The sequence below is a fragment of the Bidens hawaiensis genome, unplaced genomic scaffold (genome assembly GCF_021521415.1).
Source record: "Bidens hawaiensis isolate Kalapana, Puna unplaced genomic scaffold, B.hawaiensis_p1.1 tig00007719_1, whole genome shotgun sequence".
In the NCBI taxonomy this organism is placed as follows: domain Eukaryota; kingdom Viridiplantae; phylum Streptophyta; class Magnoliopsida; order Asterales; family Asteraceae; genus Bidens; species Bidens hawaiensis.
Window position 1 is genome coordinate 177168 of NW_027491535.1, and position 22927 is coordinate 200094.

General features: G+C 34.6%; 3 protein-coding genes across 5 annotated transcripts; all 3 read right to left on the minus strand.

Moving 5' to 3' along the window:
- Positions 1-126: 126 nt before the first annotated feature.
- LOC143635798 (protein LNK1-like) lies at positions 127-4470 on the minus strand. Of its 3 annotated transcripts, none has more exons than XM_077103540.1 (7): positions 4386-4470; positions 3105-3634; positions 2805-3009; positions 2109-2708; positions 902-1053; positions 612-729; positions 127-515 (listed from the first exon to the last, which is right to left on the minus strand). In XM_077103540.1, exons 1-7 carry the CDS (start codon positions 4407-4409, stop codon positions 426-428), a joined length of 1719 nt encoding a protein of 572 aa, XP_076959655.1. In that variant the 5' UTR covers positions 4410-4470; the 3' UTR covers positions 127-425. The 3 variants fall into 3 exon arrangements, with proteins under 3 accessions (XP_076959655.1, XP_076959654.1, XP_076959656.1); XM_077103539.1 differs by having other exon boundaries at positions 612-735; XM_077103541.1 differs by having other exon boundaries at positions 612-735; positions 3105-3658; positions 4386-4455.
- Positions 4471-8448: 3978 nt separating this feature from the next.
- LOC143635804 (putative pumilio homolog 7, chloroplastic) lies at positions 8449-11382 on the minus strand. The gene is made up of 5 exons (XM_077103546.1): positions 10496-11382; positions 10263-10425; positions 9651-9814; positions 9312-9570; positions 8449-8683 (listed from the first exon to the last, which is right to left on the minus strand). Exons 1-5 carry the CDS (start codon positions 11380-11382, stop codon positions 8576-8578), a joined length of 1581 nt encoding a protein of 526 aa, XP_076959661.1. The 3' UTR covers positions 8449-8575.
- Positions 11383-16309: 4927 nt separating this feature from the next.
- Positions 16310-18373, minus strand: LOC143635792 (uncharacterized). The gene is made up of 3 exons (XM_077103534.1): positions 18191-18373; positions 17105-17261; positions 16310-16527 (listed from the first exon to the last, which is right to left on the minus strand). The coding sequence occupies exons 1-3, from the start codon at positions 18356-18358 to the stop codon at positions 16409-16411; spliced, it is 444 nt and encodes a 147-aa protein (XP_076959649.1). The 5' UTR covers positions 18359-18373; the 3' UTR covers positions 16310-16408.
- Positions 18374-22927: the final 4554 nt, after the last annotated feature.

The following is a 22927-nucleotide window of genomic DNA, read 5'->3' on the forward strand; positions in this document are numbered from 1 at the left end:
GAATTGTTTAACCCAAAACATGACTTGTTTATTGAACAGATTAAATAACCCAAAATCTGTTTGTTTTCTTATCCTTTTAATTTTGCACCACAATCAAACCAACCATAGACTGCTGCTCAATTCAAACATATTATTTCATCACATCAGCAGCGTAAGAATACTTTTTCCAAGTTACAACACTACTTACAGAACCAACAGAGCCCCGCATTTAAAACGCAAAGAACTAGGGGTCATTATAAAGGTTATACACCATGCCGGGGCGGCTGGGCCTCTTGGATGATTCTATAAAAACACAAGGATATACACCAAGAAATTGTAAAAGCCTGACCCATCGTATATGTTGTAAATCCATGACGGATCGGGCGGGCTTCTTGGATGATTTTATACATTATATAACACAAGACTATATAAACAATAACTATGTCCTAATTTCTGTCGCAACTCCTCGTGTCATTTGATCCACTTGCAGCTTTTTCGTCACAAACTCGGCTCTCTGTTAATATAGACCCATGGTTCTGTTCATCATGAAGATAGTAGTTTTATAACGATCGGGCACATATAATCTTATATTTGTTGGAAAACAAATTTGCTAGAAAGTATGTTTTATTTACCAGATTATGCTTCTGAGGAAATGTAGGCAGCTTAAGTGATTCTGAAGGCCTATGAAACAATAGATGTGCCACTGACCGATCTATAGGATTTGTATCAGTTTCCATATCTATGAATCCACTGCACCTATAATCAGAATATTAACCAGATTAGGAAAAAAAAAGGCAAGTTAAGCAAATGAACTCATGAGCCCCTTCCTGCAGAAAATAGATAATATTTAAGGTGAACTAGTCATGTGCTATATTGAAGATAATTATTAATTAAAAATTAAATTATAGAGAAAGTGATGTACTTGTTATTCCTTTCAGACATTAAAGGCCCGCCAAGATCATTAGCTTCCGTGGCACCGCTACCTAGACTTGGATTATTATTATGTCGCTGCTCTGCACTTCTAGCCAAACGGTACAAACTGTCCCTAATGCATAACTTGGTTCTCAAATCCAACTGAAAAGCACACCGGTTAAAATCAAAACAGCTTTAGAAATCTGATCTGGACTATAAAAAGGAAAAGAAAAAAAAATCATGTGAATCCCACCTGGAAAAAGGCACATGTAAGATCAGATAACTGGTCAAAACAGGTTGTTTTAAAAAAGTATCAATTTGTTTCAGGTCAAAGCTTCTACCTTTTGTTTAGAGATTAGAACAATCCTAATAAAATTAACTCACATGCTAAACCTCATATCATATAAGGAAATAAAGCTTATAGCCTGAATTCTGTAGTCATAACCGCGTGTGTTGTTATTAGATAGCTAACGTGCTCTGCGCACAACCATTCTGCTTTTGTTGCACACAACCATTCTGATGTTCGTGTGATTCAATATCTACCTCACAAACATAAAATCATCTCATTTCTATAATACCAGCTTGTGTAATTTATGTTTATCATAGCTCATGGGTTTGACTCAAATTATTGCGTACTCTGTTTGCTAAGGGTTAAGTTAACTTTTGAGTTCAATTATATCTATCTATCATTACATTAGTTTGGGCCGCACATCAATTGACATGATGATCAAACTGACCCACCCAAGACCATTGCTTGCCACCACCACTTATCGGTCATCGCCTCGTCTAAACCGCCAATGCAGCCTCCACCACCACTGGCGGTACCACCCCAACTGGCTCCAAAACCACGGCAAAGCCACTGCCTCCTTTCCCGAACCACCACCGGCTATATCATTACCGCCAATACCTGTTGCCAGTTGCCACTAGCCGGCATAAAATATCATATATATATCGGGTAAACCTATTTTGATACTTCTGTTTCTAAAACGACACATTTCAACCCAACCTAGTTTTAGTCCGACTCCATTTTGACACGAAGAAAGTGATATTTTTTTTAAATGGTTTGTTTTGACCCAAATTCATTTTCGCTCAAAACTGTTCTAGCCCAACACCCAACCCACCCACTTTGCCAGGTTTAGTCACTAGCAATTGTAATGAACTTAACTAAAAACCAATGGATCATAGAGATTATCATGAATATAGCAATAGCATCATACCTGTTCCATAGCCTGTTTTAGCTGGCGGAAACTAGTGGCTTCAAGTGAGATTTCATTCAACTCAGAACTAACAGAAGAACTTTCCGATACATTTAACAAACCTATATCCACTTGTTTCTGATCTCCATCAATACCCCTTTGAGTTCCATGTTCTTTAATTAATAAATTACGTTGCTTTTCATCAGAAACCAAGACATCTTTTGAAGACTGAAACACCATATCCATCTGTCTCGGGCTTGCAACAGTTAAGGGCTGAAATCCTTGTAACCGTTTTCGCTCATCAATTGAAGGTTCACCAGAACTCTGGTTAGATGCATAGGATGACCCCATTGGGGAATGAGACTTAAGACCCTTTTGTTCAGATTTGATGTCAGACAACATTGGAACAGAAGTAGTTTGATGAAGATAATCTGGAGGTAGATAACACGTGTTGCCCTGAATGTGACCAAAGTAATCAAACTGCTGCCAGTTTTGGTCAGATTTATTGTTTGAAGACAGCCGACTGTCATTACTTCTGGGATGACTGATTTGATAAAAAGAACCTTTAGCATTTCCTTCAGTTTGATTATTATGTTTTGACTGCTTTTTCTGCATATTGATCTGCCAAAAGTATACACAAACGAAACTTTAAGGTTGTTCAAATGGTACGAATTAATGTTTATCAAGGTTTTTGTCACAAAAAGAAAATGCACTGACCTGATCTTTGAAATTAAGGTTATCTTTGCTTTCAGAGATACAACTAGACCTGTGATTATTTGATTCTGGAGAATCATGATTCGTGTGTAATATGTTCTTTAAACCACTTGGCTCAGGAAATTGGAATTTATAATCCATCTTTAATGCTTCTTCAGTACCCTCAATTTGATCTGATGTAAACCAGCCAAGTGATGAATCACAACTCCTGTGTATGCAAACATATATAATGTTATAAACTATTGCATTATTTTGAGTAAAGATAAGAGAAACATTTTTTTTTTAATTTAAAGTAAGATCAACCTTAACATCTTGTCAACATCCTCAAAGTTTCCTATATCAGACCAGTTGTAGTATAAAAGTTCGCCTGATTCCTTATCCTCGCAATTATTGTCAGAAAAACAAAGATCTCCTTGGGAAACCTGTGCTAGTGGATAACTGTACGAGTTATTATCACCTGTAGCTGATGTGGCATAGCTACTTTTGAAGCAATCATCTTCCATTCTTATGTCATCGGATGCTAAATTAGGCATGTCTTTTACAATCTCACCGTCACACGAACCGTTAAATACACCATGCGATGCATGAGATGGTGATTCCTTTTCCATCATTTTCTTTTTCTTATCTAATGGCTTAAAATCTTTTTCTTCCTTTTGTTGGCAAATAGTATGGGAAGCATCAAGGTTTGCAGTGGCACTCAAAACAGTTGTTTCGTGCTGAAGTTTTCTACAGTTGTCTCCTTCAGATGAATGTTTACTGGACCGAGCATTAGTAGGGTGTGGTACTATATGGTCATCGCCTCGGTCAAATTCATCCCATGCAATATCTCCAAGCTACAAAAACAGTCAGAAAAGTAGCTGCAATAACTAAAGCTTCAGAATACTTCTATTGAGTTTTATACAAACTGGAAGAAAGTCAACAACTACATGAATTATTTCATAGTTTAAATGAATGGAAGGACCGATAGCTTCTAGACATCATGGCAAATAAGACTTCTAAAAGGTAAAACTAGTTTTTTTATGAATTTGTAAATGCTCATTATGCCTTTCTGGTGAAGAAAAATATGATGCATCTGTCACTTTCATGCTTAAGCAGTTAAGCTGTTCTTTTTTGCTGTCCTCAACAATAATATGTTTATCAAAGGCTAAGCTAATCAAAGCATCAAATCCTTCTTAGTTGTACTTAATATTTAGGAAGATATAATGATATCTATTATCTACAACAAACAAGATCCCTACTAATGCTGTAGTATTTACATGGCTTTACTTGGTACCAATAAAATCATGGTTTCAATTGATACAAGTAAATTAAGATTAGAAATTGTGATAGTAAAATTCAATGATTTAACCTCTCATGATAAAGTTAGCTACTAGGAAACGGTGTATCTCGTGAATTTATAACAAAAAATTCTTCCATACCAAGAGATGAAAAAGAACAGCTAAAACTTCTTTGAGATATTAAATAAAATAGTAACATTTTCACTCTCTTCTCATATATTCAATGGAAAAAAACATGCTACAGTTGATCAACTAAACAGGATGAACTAATGTAAAGTAAAACAAAGCAAAGAATTAAAAAAACTACCTCATACAAAGACAAGTCTGACATTCCTTCAAAATCTTCTATCCAGTACTGATAATACAGCTCACATCAAAATCAAACCTCACAATAAAGCAGACCTCCCTTTACCTTGAATCAAAATAAATTCAAGGTTCAAATTATTTCACATCAAATCAATCATACTTTGAATCAAAATAAATCAATACTCTACAAGGCCACCTGTTCACATAACAGAGACTTTACCTCAAATGCATGCTAAAACAGTTATAAGCTTAAATCAAAAGAACGCGAAACTGATTAAACAAAATATTTTTTGGAACAGCAACTTCCATTAAAAACAGCAAAACTAGCAAGACGCTAGAGAAGGCGGAAACAACAACACAGAAACTGATATAATTGAAGTCACAATATATTTATTTCATAAATAGCAAAACAGATCCAAAAAAACGATATGACAATTAACTAATTAAACAATTTCACAGTCGCAATCACAAAAGTAATTCCAGTCATATATATAATCAATTAAACACAAATCTCAAACATCAAATAACAACAACAAATCAAATCACCATATCAGCAAGTAAGATCTAGATGAAAACTCACCAGAACGTTAACAAAACAACGAATTGCTTCACTAAAGGAACAAATTTCCGTAACACGCAACGACAAATCTCGTGAGTTCTGCTGCTGCTACAGAGAGAGAAGTGAGTGTGTGAAAGAGAAAGTGTGTGTGAGAGAGAGAGAGACTGGGGTTGTGAATAATAATTAAAAAAAAAATAAAAATTGGGGGAAAAGTTAGGGGTAACGAACGAGAGACACGTGGCAAGGAGATCGGTGGGGGTATCTAGTAATTCGTGGAGGAGGACGCGGGAGACAGGTGATCTGTTACTACCATGTGATTGGTCCACGTCAACCGTCACGCGCGTACATCACCCGACACGTGCTCTCTTAGTCTTAGTTTGGTTATTAAATTAATCTGTTGCGCTTAATTATATGTATGTATTTTTTAAGGGTTAAATTGTTAGTGCTTGCCGACCTTCCTTTGCTTTATCTTGTCATGAGTATGCATACTCGTCGATTCACTACATTATTTTTAATGTTAACGTTTTCAGACCCTAGTTTTTTTTAGGGTGAATATATTAGAATGGAAAAAAAAAACGGGAATCTTTTAGCTGGTAGCTAGAAGGAATATCTAAAAGTCTGAAAACAAGCAAACCAAGTCCAAACAACTGGAATAACAATGATTATAAAGGAAATTCTAAAAAATTAATCATGCACCAAATTTCTTAATCCAAAGTGAATATTTTGCCTCAGTATAACTTTTAAAGTTGGATACGAGTCGGTATGAACTCGCTCGAGTTATAAAAAGCATTCCAAATAGCTCAAAGTAATTACATCAGTGGCGGAGCCACACTTTCACTACCGGGTTCGATCGAACCCGGTTGTTTTTCGGTTTTATATATAACCCGTAGTGTTGAATTAACGAGCGAACTCATTCTTTTTCGGCGAGCGAACCCAGTATCGTTTTAAAAAAGTATATTCAAACCTATTGATTATAAAAAGTGTAGTTATATTATTTTAGTAACGAATATTCTTTTTATAAAATATAAAAAGCTGTTAAGAAACTATATAAATTATTAACAAACATTACATGTGGGTCAATAACACCCTATTACCCCATATATATAGATTATTAAAAAGCACAAAATAATCATTGAACGGATCAATAAACCCAACTCAATTAACATTCTTAAATATAATACCTAAATAAAAAATATATAAATAAACAAATAAAAACATCGGCCATCGACTCAGTAACCGATCAGCTTTTTTCTATTGACCAGATGGCCATTGCTTCATCGCCTTCGCCGTTTGCCTCAAGCTAGGTTTCAACCATCGCCAACAACCAATACCTGTAGGTCTGTCGTTTGAGAAATGTTTTTCTTTAATGAAGCATGTGAAGTCGGATTTGCGCAATCATTTGGGTGACAATTATATGAATGATGCTTGTATTGTATTTGTTATTTTCAGAATGAGTTCTTTTCAAAGTCGCGATTGAAGATATTTTTTAAAAGCATGAAAACACGTAAGGAACAATTATAATATGCAATATATTTTCATTTAATGACTTTGTATTTTATTGAATGCTAACGATATATTTTTTTTGTTATAATAGTGATATTGCATTTTATTTATCTAACCGAATGATCGACCTAACCCGACCCATTCGGGCCCGGAAAAAATTAAGCATAAAAAATTCCAAACCCATGGAAAAAAGTTTCTAACTCCGCCACTGAATTACATCATATATAAGTGTGCCCAATGGCCAACACCCCTCATCCCTCTCCCTCTCCAGTCTCCTCTCCTCCTTCCCTCGGTCCATGAAGCCAGAAGCTCTATTGATTTTGTCAAATCCAAATTGAGGGGGAATATATTCTAGATAGTAGTGTTTTACTTAAATTGTCATGGACACTTACCTTTGCATTTTAGTGGACACGTTGTTTTTAATATATACTTATTGTAATAAGTCACATCATAAGTTATGAGTTAACTCTGTCAGTCGAACGGACGAACAGTGGTATGTGTGTGAGAGAGAGAGAGAGTGAGTTGGTGATCTCACGATCACGCTACGTCTGCCATTGTGAATGCTCTTGAATTGAAAGCCTTGTAACATCATAAAGTAAAATTATATTTATTTCTATCACCAAGTTTAATAAAAATCGGTTAAAAGGCAACATATTATTGTGTTTATAAAGTATATCTTTTATAAACTAAAGAAAAGTTGTGTAGTAGAAATTAAGGTTTGTAATTGTAAACGAGGAATCGTTGATATGGAATTAAACACACACTTAGCCATGTAAGATGGTTTCCATTTTCCAACGTGTTTTTAAGTTGTGAAAATTAAACACACACTTTGATAGTTGATAGTTGACACAACACTTTAGCATTGGGTTTTGGCCCAAGTTCTCGGCCTACAATCATGTTTGAAAATATTTCCCAAAAAGGTGATCAACTTTGGTGATTTTTGATATGTAAATCCGTAGTCAAATGGTATTAATGTGTCAAACTTGGAATCATTTTCATTGATCTTCACCTTCTGTAACACATATAGACCATATTATATGTATGTATACTCATCTGTTACATAATGATAATACAAAATAATTACAACTTAAAATATCTTAGCTATAATAGGCCATATCTTCTATCATGTCAAAACTAGAGGTTCTCAAACGCTAAGACAAGTTAAGTATATGAGAGAGATTGCGTGGTGGAACATGAAGAACTTATTGACCGCGAGCTACGTTCTCAGCTTCTCCCCAAAAAAGTGTACACCCATCTCAATATGTTTAGTGCACTGATGTTGCACTGGGTTACCAACCAGAAAGAAAGAACTAACGTTGCCATGAAAAACAATGGATTGACTATTTACCGAGCCAAAAAATATCAAAATGTGAAGAGGTTGAATGCTTTCAAGGTCCGCATTCGATTGCAGATGAAACTTGTTTTTACACTAGTTAAGCAAATATTCATCGGACATGACCCACGTTAAAGTTTATACTAAAGTAACGGGTGTAGTTGAGGGGGGGCTCAATCTTTTCAAAGGTCAAGCGGAATAAAACGAAGGTTTTCTGATTTTACTGCTATAAGCATTCCTTTATTCAAGCTTAGAACAAATAACAAACCACATTTTCTCTAATTCTTATTAGAAGCCTAAGATAATACAAAAATATTCGTGTGCATAAAACTTCTAATTTATAATACAAAATTTTGAAGTCCTACTCCTAGTGCGGTGACTTTAATTTGGTTTGCAAAAAGTATTAAAGTTTTTCAATTTCAAGATTTTCAACTTAACATGATACATAAATCAAATATAAAAACAGTTAAGCTAAAAAAATAATAAAAAAATAACAATAAAAGCCAGACAAGTCAAAAGTTGTCTAGAATTTAATCTTTAATACTTTTAAACTTCTAATCATATTATCCCAAATGGAAAATCCAAAAGCTACATAGACAACATAAGAGGAATTACATCAACATTGTCACAAGTTTGCAAGCAACCTGAACCCAAAAATTTCTTGTATCTATGATCCCCAGAACACGATTTGTAAAAAGAAAATACTGTTCAAAGAGTACACGAGCGGTTTGCTAAGATGCCCCGCCCGTTATAGACATAAGAAACAACAACATTACCATTACCATCATACAGTCAGTCACCTCCTCAAAAGCTTGTGGGAGAAAATCCTCTTTGAATACGGGCTGTTTCGTGAGATTGCCTTGTGGGATTCTATCACATTCACCAACGCGTTATGGAGCGGGCCCTGTGATTAGATTTGGATTTCAATAGATTAGCCGGCCCGTTCCAACTTATTTACTTAAGAGTGTGTCAACTCAGTTTATAAAACAGATCAAGCGAGCCAAAAGTCACCAAACTTGTGTTTTTTAATGCATAAAACCCCATAAACATCAATTTATTCAAATACTTATTATTGTATAACTTTATGATCACATATAATTAGTGTTGTTCAAAAAGCTTGAAGTGTGCTCGAAATCAGCTTGTTTTTAAAATAGTTGAGCAGACTCGGTTTGTGAACAGCCGAGCCCAAGCCAAGGTAAGCTCGGCTCGTTGGCTCGCTTGTTTAATCAAAGCCCAAATTTTTTATACATATTTATAGAGTATTACCCAAAATCCAAATTTTAATATATAAACATATATTATCAATGTGTAAAAATATACAATTAACTATTTTTAAAAATAAACGAGCTGGCTCAATGAGCCACAAGCCACCTCGAGCTTTTTACTAGCCAAGCTCGAGCTCAACATTTCAGCCTGTTTATATAAACGCATCGAGTCATGACCCAGCCCAACCTGGCCCGACATGTTTGCACCCTGCTACAAAACAAGTCATACCACTTATACAAGAACCACTTTAGTGAAAGATTACAGACCTCAGAAACACGAAGAGCCGTTTGAACAACATAGTTAGCATGTGGATCTTGAAGCAATTGCTCAAACTGAGTAGCCGAGATCAGTTCCCGAATAATAGTTGACCTGATTTGACCATCTAACACAGCTAAACATTTCTCGACCACATGGCTGCTAAACTTTTGGGTAGCAAGTTGCACATAATTGCCCTTAAACTGAGATGTCAACTTAGACACAGCTGATGGAATCTGCAACTCGAGAATATATTGTACAGCATAATTTCTGCGTTGTATGATTAAAAAAATTAGCCAAACAGTTATAAAAAAAAATACAAGAATAATGTGAGTGGGCTTCATTATTACCCGTATGCATCTTGTGCAAGAAGGATCCCATTTTTTGAAATTTCGGAGACTAGTTTTTCACGGTACATGCCAGTCGAATGATTGATGCATTTTTGTAACACACAACAACCGTGTTGATGGGTTGCAATTTCAACACAGTATTTTGTAGCAGCTTCAAAGATGAACTGTGATCAATGAAGAAATGGGTCAAAATGGTCAAACCTTTTTAGTTTTTACTTTGCAATTTTATTCATAGAAGAACTGTAAAATTGGAAAGCTAATGTTTGACCTCTAAAGACAATATCAGGGGTACCAATTGGGTGTAAACAACGAACATTTGGCCTCTAAATTCAAGAGAAAGGATACCGCTTGAGATTTAAACGAGCCGATCTCGAGCTCATCTAGACTCGAGCTCGGCTTGTTTAAAGCTCTATTTCTAAAGCTCGGCTAGTGAGTAGTTTTTCAAGCTCGAGGTTAGCTCGGGCTTGGACTGTTTATTAAACAAGCTTATTTTTAGGCTCGAGCAAAGACTCAGGCAATCAGGCTCATTTGTGTTTAATAATTGCCCCATTATAGACGTATAAGCACGGAGAATTAAGCTTATAATTCTGCTAAACCTTAACAAGTCCAAACCTTGTTATCTTCATTGCTGAAACACTGCAAGCACCGCTGAATAACATGATTACCGTTCAGATCCTTAATTAAATCAAGAAAGCCCGGTTCGATAGCAGAGATAACAAGCTTAATTTGCTGCCTAATCTTCAAAGTCTCTATAACCTTCTGTACCACCCTAGTTCTATAAAAACATTTTAAATGTCACAAAACATTATTAACACAGCATTAAACAAAACATAAACATAAGTTACCCATGAGTATTCATTGAAATCTGAACAAGCCCCCTCGGTTCTCGAGTAATCGCGATCAAAACACGCGTCCTCTGCTCTTCATTACACACTTCCAGAAGCTTCTGGATAAAGTAATTCCCAAAAGGGTTGATCATAAGCTCAACCACATGCCCTATGATCTCATTAAACACGGTTTGCACATGTTGCGGGTTCCCTTCATCGAAAATCTTTTGTAGAAGCCGACACCCGTGTTGATCTTTAGCCATCGCGAAAACCCGTTGACCATTCGTTTGACCATTTTCGCAATGTCGAGTCAACTTCTTCCATACTCGACTTACATCTTCACCTTGAATAATCAAACTATCCTCACCCTCGAGCTCAAGCTCGGCCCCCACACGAGTGATTCTTGAACTGCCAGCTGGCATGTGGAAACAGTGAGGGTCATGGGCCCGAGCCCGAGGCCCCCACAAGTGATTCTTTAACCCGAAACTCGGCTGAGACGACACATTTTGGTGAACACCAAAATATGGTGGATTGATTTTAGTATCAAGATTTATGGGGATTCTTGAAAGATAATCAGAATCCCTAAATGGGGTTTGATTATGAGAATGTAAACCCTGATTTTGATCATGATTTATAAGCATTCTACTAATTTCATCAACCAAATTTTGATCAACTTCCTTCCTAAAAGATGATTCTAAAGAGGGATTTCTTGAAATTAAGTAGGGGTTATGTGATGATGATGTATGGCCATTAGAGAACATATTTTGACTGTAACCGCCATCATTACACATACCATACATCATCATCATCCTGTTTTTCATTGTTGGATTACCAGTTACCAAATGATGGTGTGATGTTGCATAAGGGATCTCACCCAGCAACATTTCAAGTTCTTCATCATCCATCACCAACAAAATCTTGGAAGCAACACAATAAAAATAAAAATCAAGAAAATGATCAAGAACCACTAGAAATGAAAACCCATTTAGATTAGCCCCTTTTTGATGTGGGTTTTGAATAATATGGGTTTTTATCAAGTTATGATGCAAGAATCATGATATTTTGATTTGGGGTTTTGGGGAATTTAGAGTTTGGTGAAGCATGCAAAGATGTATGTATGTATGTGGTAAGGTTTCATGCCATAAAAGGTGGAGAGAGGAACAGACTATCACTCTCTCTTAATTAATTCTCTCTACAATATACACACATATATAGCTGCTAGTGAAACATTTGCTTGTTGAGAATGTTTTTTGATCTTTCATATCAAACTTTGCAGCACAATTTTTTTGTTATAAGTTATAACGTTAACAATTACCATTTTGATAGTCCAAACTGTAACATATGTAACATGAATATTATTCTCGAATACTAAATTATGGTATGAATTATTAACTATTATTCAATAATTTGGTGTGATGGTAAAGATGAGTTACTTTTAAAATAATGATCAGGGTTCGATCTTCATTAGAGGTGGTTTGTAAATAACGTATTCTATTTGGTTGTTAGAAAAAACTATTATTTAATCAATTTAACTACTCTTTTGCTTTTTTTCTCTTTTTAATTCAAGAGTGTAATTGTTATTTACAAGCAAGCCCCCAGCGAGCGAGCAGGTAGCTCACATGATGACTCGGAAATTTGGCACAGCGAGTCAACGACTTGGTTTCTTGGACAACGACTCGTGAACATGCCCCCCCCCCCCCCCAAAACAAGTAGGCTGCTTGCACAATATTGGGATATTTGGCCCGGCGATTTCGTTTCTCGAACACCGTCTCCTTAGTGACTTGGTTTATTGAAAATATATTTATTTTAAGAGGTAGCGGCGCAGCTTGTTACCCGCTTAGCGATGTAATCTGAATACTTTATTACTGATAATAGTTGAATGTTTAGTTGAGAGTTTGAATAAAAAAAATTATTTTAACAATACTTTTATTACTTTTTTGTAATTTTCTTGTGTATTGCATTTATGGCGCACAAGTACATATGTTTAGCAGGCGAAATTTAAACAAAAGAGTATGATAATGTAATTTGATAGTGAATAGAATGCCCTGTGTATGTTAAATGTTAATATTTTTTACAAAATGTGACATTATTACAATCTTTAATGAAAAATTAAAATAGAGTTTGGCAGGTTAACGATTGAGAATCTATTATATATGGTATTTTATTTAATTTTAAACTGTTAGCTTCGAATCACATTGAAAATTCTTCCATTTAAATAAAACAAAGCCGAGATTTATTTGAAATAAAACTCAATTGATTTAAAGAAACAATATCTCAAAATTAATTCATTCTTTTAACGCGCTTTGACTTAAGGAATGACCGAAAGAAAAGGAAATTACATTGATAGTGTGTTGTTGTGTAACATACTAAAACAGGCAAATTTAAGTTTAATTTGAAGACAACAAAAATCATGTATCTTTTAAAGTTTTCTTAAAAGGAGTTTGAAACTATCGGCAAGACGTTTAACCATCATCATTTTTTCTATATAAGTTGAGAACACTAAAAACCATACGCATTTGCATTAATCGTTCGTAGAAGTGATTTGTCATGTCATTTTAAACAAGCGATTTTGACAGAGGTTAATATAACGTATGAAGTATACCTTGATGTTTGTTTCATACTATAAACTACTCATTTAAGTAATTATTAAACGAACATATACTTGTTTTAAAAATATATATATATATATATATATCTCGCTCAATAGTGAACTATTTTAAAAAAGTTATGCACCTCGTTTTGCGGCAAACTACGAGTAATGTTTGGATGATTATCTTTATAAACTTTATTTATTTATTTTTATTTTTACTACAAATCTCTTTTAACTTTGTTGTTTTTTATACTTGAATCAAACACCTCTCAGACTCTCTCAATTCAAGATGTTTAAAGGTTCTATCTTTACCAATGAACCACCAACCCTATAACAGTAAAGTATTTTATACCTGTAATATAAAATATTTAAATTGCTATGGAAGTTTATATCCTAAACTTAAGGAAATATCCATGTCGAATGAAGATTATAAAAAAAAATTAAAAAAAGAAAGAAAAAAAAATCTTTCAAGGGATAGTTTTGGTATTTGCAGGCAACAGTAAATTAATGAGGGATGTTTTGCGTTACCATAAAGAGAAGGTACCCTTTTTTTGGACCACACAACCCTTTCCGGACTCCTGTGAGTCATGGTCATGCCATTGTATTGCATCCAATAATATGAAGACACGTGTCCATCTTCCAACAAACCTATATGACTTAAAAAAAGTGTAGTTCTAGTTTAAATAATTTGATTATGAATATGTAATTTTTTTTAGGGAAAATTCCCAAAATAGCCATATTTTAGAAAAAGATTTCAATTTTATCCCCCAAAGTTAATAATTCAAAAAATGTCCCCTTCAAACTCATATTTGACCATGCGTTAGGAAATCTAACACGTCTTTGACGACGTGTTAGTATAACACGTCGTCAAAGACGTGTTAGATTTCCTAACGCATGGTCAAAGATGAGTTAGGCCCCCAAAACACATGGTCAACGACGTGTTAGCATTAAACTTATAGTCAAAGACATGTTAGCCTTTTGTTTGGTTCTTTTTTAAATATTATATTATTATAACTAATTTTACTTATATTTGTTTTTTTTTATAACTTCTAATATAAAAATTTTTATATTATTTCGAATATACCGACGAGACATGCTTATTTTTATCTACGGACCGACATAAACTTACTCCAACTCGAGCCGTGTCAAATTAATATCGAAATGTTCAATAAAATTTGACCCCGCACGGTTTTAAATAAGATTTTTGTCAACATATAGATAAAAATACGCATGCCTTCTCGGTAAATTCGAAATAATATAAAAAAAATTTATATTAGAAGTTATAAAAAAAACAAATATAAGTAAAATTATTTATAATAATATAATATTTAAAAAAAACAAACAAAAGGCTAACATTGCTTTGACTATACGTTTGATGCTAACACATCGTTGACCATGTGTTTCGGAGGCCTAACTCATCTTTGACCATGTGTTAGGAAATCTAGCACGTCTTTAACAACGTGTTAGAGTAACACGTTGTTAAAGACGTGCTAGATTTCCTAACACATGGTCAAAGATAAGTTAGAATGGGATGTTTTTGAAATTATTAACTTTAGGGTCAAAATTGGAATCTCTTTCCAAAATATGGCCATTTTAAGAATTTTCCTTTTTTTTATGTGAACATTAATAAAGTGTGTAAATTGTATACTTATGTGCTAACTTAAAAAAAATAGCTAGTTTAAATAATTTGATTATGAATATGTAATTTTTTTTATCGAACTATATGAATATAGTTCTATCATCTCTCTTTTTATTTTATGAAACTAATTAACATACTTAGTCTATACTATATATTATATATATTAAAAACTAACTTTTAACGCACTCACAAAACTTACTATTCATCAAAATATTAAATATGAACCACACATTTTTTAAATTTGATAACTACACGATTATTCACGTCGACTCACTGTAGCAACGTCTGGGATCGACAACTTTCTGGTTTTACTAATGACTGCGTTTTACCGACCTTTTTGTTTAGTTTCGGTACCGTCACAAATGTAATCGAAACAAACCCAATTCTCACAGATTCACCGTGTTTTGTTTTAGTTCTGATACCGTAACGAAAACATACCGGCTGCCCATTTTATTTTAGTTATGTTATCGTAACGAACGTGACGGAAACCAACCGAATTTGCATAGACTCGCCACCTCAACGCCCGAAATCGACAATGGTCGGTTTTACCAGCACTCGAGTTTTACCAACCAACGCAACCTCCATTGGTCCGTCTCAATTTTTATAATTTTTTTTTGTTTTATAACGCACGTAACCAAAACCGACCGAATTTGCATCGACGTATCGATTCAACACTTGAGTTTTACTATCGTCCGGGTTTTACCGTCTATTGCGCCGGGTAAAACACTAGTTAATTATCAAAAACCAACCGCTGCGCGTAATGTTAGTATACTTGATTTACAACTTTTCTTGCATACAACCCGCATACAACCATTCTTGCATACTTGATTTAGTGTAACTGGTTGTCGGGAGAACCCAAAAGGTTTATCACCTAGATACAATCCACCTTACCCGAGTTTAAAACCTAGAACAGTGATGTTCACCTTTGTTGCAATCGAATCGGGACCCCCAAGAGATGTTACCATATAACATTTGACAAATGCGTGGTTCAAACCCGCTACATTTCCATTGTCTCACAGTTAATTAACCTAGCTAGCATTTGCCAACAAATCCAGATATCATTGGCCGTTATCTCTATCGTCATAGTATAATAGAGAATAATGATATTATTATTATTAATTAAGTCTTAAAATTTTATGAAGGACCATTTATATATCTGGAACAGATTCTGGACAGTAATAAATGGCACCACAATTATTGAATAAACTCTCCAAAGACGGAATTATTCTTTGCCAGTTTATTAAAGAAAAATGCATTAAAGGCAAACGGTCACATGCTGGAAACCACCCTCTGGTGGGACTGCTACCAAATGTGTTTTAGACCAATCTTTAACATATAATATTATTCTATTTAAAAAACTGCATCATTGTTTGTAAATTGTAATAATATAGTTTATTTACCATAGTCCATAGTTATAAATTAAACATCAACAAAACTCAAATATTTCGATTATTGACATGCTAACTATTGATAGTATAGGAAAAAAAAAGTTTTTGTTGATCAGCCCACCCAACTCAGCTTGTTTCAAACAATAATAAAAACCGACCCGACCCGACCCGTTAATCAACATGGTGTGCAGGTCGTTTGGTTTTCTTCAACAAGATAGGGAAACATTCTTTGTATATTCTAGGATGCAAATTTAACAGTGAGTTGGTTTTACAAGAAAATGATTTTGCAACAAAGTGAGAATTATGATTGAGAGTTAAGAATCTTTTCCTCCGAGTGTCTGAATTATAGCTTCTAGAAGTTTAATCTCGTTATCCCGTTTCGAAATCTCGTCTTGCTTAGCTCGCAATTCTTCCATGTGCAGTTCAAACACTTCTGCATTCAGACCCGTAACAGTAATATTAATCACATCATTAAAAGAAATGTCAAATGGGCCAAATTAAAGAAACTAACTAAATTGAAATGGGTGGTCAAACGAGTTAAAGTCATCAAAAGTCAAAACTTCAATGCATACAACCTCTCAAATTATTTTATGCAATGATTTTCGTAGTTCTTGCAATACCGTTATTGTAACTATAAATAAAATTTCAATACGAGTGAAAAATAAGACAGGCAAAAAGTGTTTGCAAGTCAGCCCAACGCCACTAAACAAAATTTAGGTCAATATGGGTTGCGTTTATCTCAAAAAAGTCAAACGGGTCAAACTGAAGAAACTAACTAAACAGGAAATGGATCAAACGAGTTAAAAGTCATCACGTGTGAAACTTAAATAAAGCATTCATTATAAGTAAAAACAAAGCTTTCATTAAAAAATAAAATTAATTAAAGTGGGCAAAAAAGTGTTTGCAAGTCAAGCTAGCCCCACCCAAATTAAAGTTTGACCAATTTCAGCCCAAATATGTTTTGACCCGTCCCTCAACCCGACCCAAGACATACATGCATGTACACATACTTGTGGTGTTTTCCAGCTCCTTGGTGATTTCCTGAGCCCGTAATTCAGCAGCCTTTTGTCCAGCTTCAGCCTGCCTTTTTTCCGTACGAGCTCGGGCTGCAGCTGAAATGGCAGCATCCAACTCCCTTTCTAAAGTCCCTACCCTCTGTTCGAGAACCTGCACACAATAATACTCGTTCAAAAAACAGTCATTCTTGTAATCACTTAGCAAGCATCAACCTAACGCTATATTAACATTACAGAACAAATCATATAACCCTTTTCGCCTAATAGTGTAATATACCAAGTATATTGATGCAATGGCCAGATAAATTTCAAAGCTTTATATTGCTTGATTGAACTTGTATTCAATGTGAAAAATCATTTTCAATAGATGCAATAGACGTCTAGAAAGGACTTTATTTTTTGATTTTAGTATTATAATTTACTACATTTTCATATTCAAACTATAGGAAGGGTGTATAGAGGAATGGTTAACCGGAAGCCGCAAAATTCTATCAACTGTCTGCAACTGCAACTAGCTTTTGTTCACTGAACCACCAGTTACAACTCCAGATATTTCCCATACCTAAGTTTTGTCAGATTTTTAACATAGTTTGTTTTCCTAATCATGAGACAACCAAAATAACATAAAGAGTAAATACAGCAATCGTATTGAGCAAGCCCTCTATTCCACTAATAAAAACACGTTTTGACTTCAAATAAGTTCAAAACAATCGTATAGGCAATAATTCAAAACATCTAAAAAGCACAACTTAGCATAGAACCAGTTTTCACTTCCACTAAAGTTTAATCATTCTATATCTATTTAAAACCCTAAAATCTGATTGATAATTAAGGCTCAAAATCACCCTCATCATCCAATTACAAATCAAATTAGGTCAATCAAACAAGTAATACAAATTGATCAAAACCACCAAAATCAAAGCTCAGATAGCTCAATTCCAATCACAACCCACTTAATTACAACAAACCCACAACCCAATTTCGGTCAATTCGACCAAATCAAGCTGAATTTCATGAAAACTATAGAAATCGGAGGTCAACCCAATAGCATAGATGATGCAGTTTAGCTGGAAATTAGACCTTGATAGTACGGGCTTGATCGGAGGTTAATGAGGCTTTGTTGAATGAATCTTGATCAACGTATACAGCTTTCTTGTTCAGTAGATTTTGGAGGGAATCAAGATCGTTGGATATCTCGGAGAGATTGGCGATCGCAGCGCTCCATCTCTCCTTTCCTTTCTCCTCCATTTATTATTATTCCCACTTTGTGTTCAATCATCCTTGTTTCTTCGTACGTCCATAATTTATTTGTTATTATTATTAATCTATTTATAATATTAGCTCACTAATCATTTTATTAACAATGTTTTGTCAAAATACACAAATTTGTACCGTTTTTAAATTTATTGCAGATGGCTACCTCAGTTTTCTAAAACTTGCAATTTTAGTACTTTTTTCTAACTCCGTCATTTTTTGTCTAAAAGAAATATTTTTGGACGAAATTCGCAAATATGACCAAACCTCTGGGACGATTTTGGCACTTCACTCATACAATAAAGAAATAGTGAAAAGACATGTCTACCCTTGACTTAACGATTAAATTTAACGAGGTTAGTGATTTGAATGCAATTGGTAAGAATTGAGAAACGTGGAGGGTCCATATGCAAAAAATAAACTTTTTGGACTAAATTCGCATTATTTGCCAAACCACAAGGACGAAAATGGCCCTTTACTCTTTAGGTTATTTTATATATGCATTTTTTCTTTTAAATGCCTTCCTGTCACACCCCGACCAATGACGGCGGAAACGTCGAGGCGCGACATGATTGCTCATTGCACAATGACACTATAAAGTTACAATATTTAAACAACTCATTTAAATCCATATCATCGTAAATAACACAACAATTGTTCATACAAAATGCCAAATAGATAGATAAACAAATAACTTGTTCTTTTATTTTCTAATATCCTAAAGCCAAGATAATAAGTTTCTTCAAGTAATCCAATCAAGCTAACATCAAACCTGTAACATTGCATAAAATAGAGTTTGTCAACACGAAGGTTGGTGAGCAATTTTTCATAGTTTTGGACAATAAGTATATAGTATGAAATCCACAACTAGTATATGAAAACAATAAATAATAGCAACAATTTAGATAATAAAACCGTCAATAAGAATACAGTGACGACAATAATGAAATCGTCAATAAGAATACATTGACGACACCTTTCTATATGGGGATACCATATATACTCGGAATTAACATATGATCATACTTTGATGAGGCTACCCGCCTTAGCATTCAAGAGGTTACCCGCCTTAGCATTCAAGAATTTGCACATAATCATGTAAAGCATATAACACCAAATCAAGCATTTATTTAAGTAAACATATACCATATGTGTTGTGGTTTAAGACTCAAGTATAAATCATTTGAATTTGAATAAGTATGCAATGCCACCCCAAAATGAAAGATGGAAAACGGGGGATGAAAAAGTACTCACATTAACAAGTAACTTGAAAGATAGTGTAGTGAATAATTGGAGAGATCGGTTTAACGAGCAAGACCTATATTAAACGGGTCTTGTGTTAGTAAGTAGTCTTGGAAGGATTTAAAATAAAATACATGACAAATAAAGTAAATAAATAAAGTTTATGATTTAAAATGTAAATATTTGAGAAATTAATAAACGAGTTTTGTAAAATAAGTTACTCGAAACCGGGTCTCGGTATTCTATTCATTAGTTTTTTTCTTTTTTTACTCAACCTATGTTAAGTAATAATGTGGGTTAAAATGCGATATTGTAAAAACCTTGGTTATAAGAATACCCAAAACGAGGTTTAAACGAGTGTTTGGGTTTGTCGGTTCGAGACTTGATAATTGACCAAGCTCACAGTTAACTTTCCAAAATAATAAATGTTATGAGATAACTCAATAAAATCAAAATAGACTTAACCAAGTATGTAGTTCTATTGTGAAGAACCTTAACGTTCGTTAAACGAGTATACGACCTTATCGGTTCGAACTTGTTATAAGATCAAGTTGGTTACCGACATGCCAAGTATGTTAAGAAACTAACTAAAATTGATTTAAAATATAATCTTGAAGAAAAATATGAGTTTTGGTGGCTAAAAACACACTTGTGTGTCTTAAGCGAGTGAACTCGGTTTAGTTTGGTTTTTGGTTCGGTCCTTGACTCGGAATAAGACCAAGGATGGTTACCACATACCCAATTACCATGGAACTTGTAAAATAACTTATAAATAATAATACTCAAGTTTTACATTCAAAAAGTTAACAATAATGCTTTTAAACAAAAGTTCGGTTTTTTGTTCGGTTTTCAACTAGGGATGAAACCGAGGCGAGTCACCACATACCCAATACCATGGAACTTGACAAATATAAACAATAAACTAAAATATGTAGAAGTTAAGCAAATATAACAAGTTATATGGTTAGATTTGTTAAATATATAAACAAGGACTACAAAGTCTTCCATGTAACCTTGCCTTACTAGCCCGACATTTCAACCGGCCGAGACCGGAGAAATGAAAGACCAAAGGTAAACAAGGAGTGTATATTATATATATGTTGTAACATCAAGCTTTAAGTACTGAGAAGTTAGTTAAAATGAAAGATTAGCTTATGAAGAACAACCTTAGAATTCAAGAATTTGAGAGAGAAATGAAGAAATGAGCAAGCACAAATGAAGAAGATGGGTGTGTATATATAGGGTAAGTTAAATGGGTCTTTCATAAAGGGTGTTTCATGAAAATGGGTTTGTTATAGACCCAAGAAAACACAAACTACAAATGGGTCATTCAAGTCTCCATTTTGATAGTTTTAGTCCTTGGAGTTCGTTTTGAGCGTTTTCGGGGAATTTTAAGAACCGAAAAGGGTGTTTTTTTTCCAACAACTATAAAACAAATATTTAACATACAATTCATCATTTTGATAATATCGAAATGTTCGGGATTCAAAACGGGTCGGATTTACATTAAGAATACAAGTATAAAATAACCCGAAATTGACAAATGTCACACCTCCCCTTTGTATAAGTAAACTCCTAAATCCCCAAATCATGGCATCAATCCAAACTCAAAATCCTAAATGAAGCTCTTTCTCCTCCATGGATCCTCGCCAGAAAAACGTGCGCAACCACTGTCGCACCCACCTTATGTTCGCCAGAAAAACCACCTCCTGTTCACCGGAAAAACCACCTCTTGTTCGCCGAAAAAACTCACCTCCTGTTCGCCGGAAAACTCACCTCCCGCTCGCCAAAAAAACGCACCCAACTCTTGCCCGCCGCACCAACACTTACATCCACTATGTTCACCCACCTCGTCATCTCCATCCCCGTTGCACCATCTCCGTCATCTCCATCATCTAAAAAAACGAGTTCCTTTCACTACCAGTGGCCACCGCCACCTGCAATCACCACTATAGCCACAAGCAATTTCAAATGGTAGATCCAAATACAAACTGAAATTTGAGGTCGCCGGAACGTAGGGTTCAAATTTGTTAACATCAAAAAACACCATTGTTTTTTAGGTAGTGTTGAAAGTCATTGTTTTCTTTTAAACGAAGTAATTGTTTTAGGTAGGGCTACTTGTGTTTATTTAATTCTCTCTTTTTTTTCTACACAATGAACAATTGTGTTTTTGGGAAATGGAGGGATGATCTGCACCTTAGTGTTTTGAAGATATAAAGAGGGGAGTTTGTTTAAAGGAAAAGAGAAAATAATGAAATTACAAAATTATCCTACTGATTAACAGAGTTAGAAAAAAGTACTAAAATTGCAGGTTTTAGAAAACTGAGGTAGCCATTTACAATAAATTCAAAAATGGCACTAAAGTCGCGTAATTGGACAAACCACAGGTACTAAAACGGCACTTAACTCTAAAAATAAAGTGAATCTCTTCTCGCTTGTTGCCTACTGGTAGGATGTTTGGGTTCTTCAATGAAGACCTAAGTTCGATCTCCGCTTGTGACACTTTGTGTCGACTGGGTAGATATTAGCAAAGAAATGTACGATGGCCTTGCGAGGTTGTCAGTTCGAATCCCGAGCTCACCTGGGTTTTAGTCTACCGTGTGTTACGCCAAAGAGTTCTGCTTTTGTGCTGACACAACGACTGTCAAGTATGGTTCGGTGAAACGTCCAAGCCAAACTCTGAAGCCAACGTGGGCCTCGTTAAGACAACATAGTCTGACAAGAGTGGGATAACGAGGCTCTCCAAATTGAAGAGTGTGGTGACCTAACACATAAAAAAGTCGTCGTTCTAAAAAAAAACTAGCAAAAAATTGAAATTAGATAACTAGTACATATTTCAAGCGTGGCTAAATAAATAGTCTTAGTTTGCTAATCAATCCATAATTTGATTTGATGATATATGCTATATAAGGTATGAGATATGAAAGTGTACGCTTGTATACAAGATTAAAAAGAGTTTGCGTTTATATACGGAAAGTATTTAAGAAGCACAAGCATGTATAGCGGGCGTATACACACACATACCAAATTTGTAAGCCGACACAACGATAACTAGGGGTGTATTTTGATGATTTCATGTCTTTCTAAAAAAAATCAGTCTTTCTATATTTACGAAATAACTTATAAAATGGATTGTTTATTCCAACAGAACCGTCGAGTTTTTAAACGCAAGTGTCCCGTACCATATCGACTAAAAAAAGGTTTATACATGTTATAAAATATGTATTCTCCTCACCCACCCACCCAAGTAGTTACAACTTACAAGTTATAACATAGAAGTTAGTGGGGTTGGAGAGTCCACCCGGTCAAAACGGATCCTTA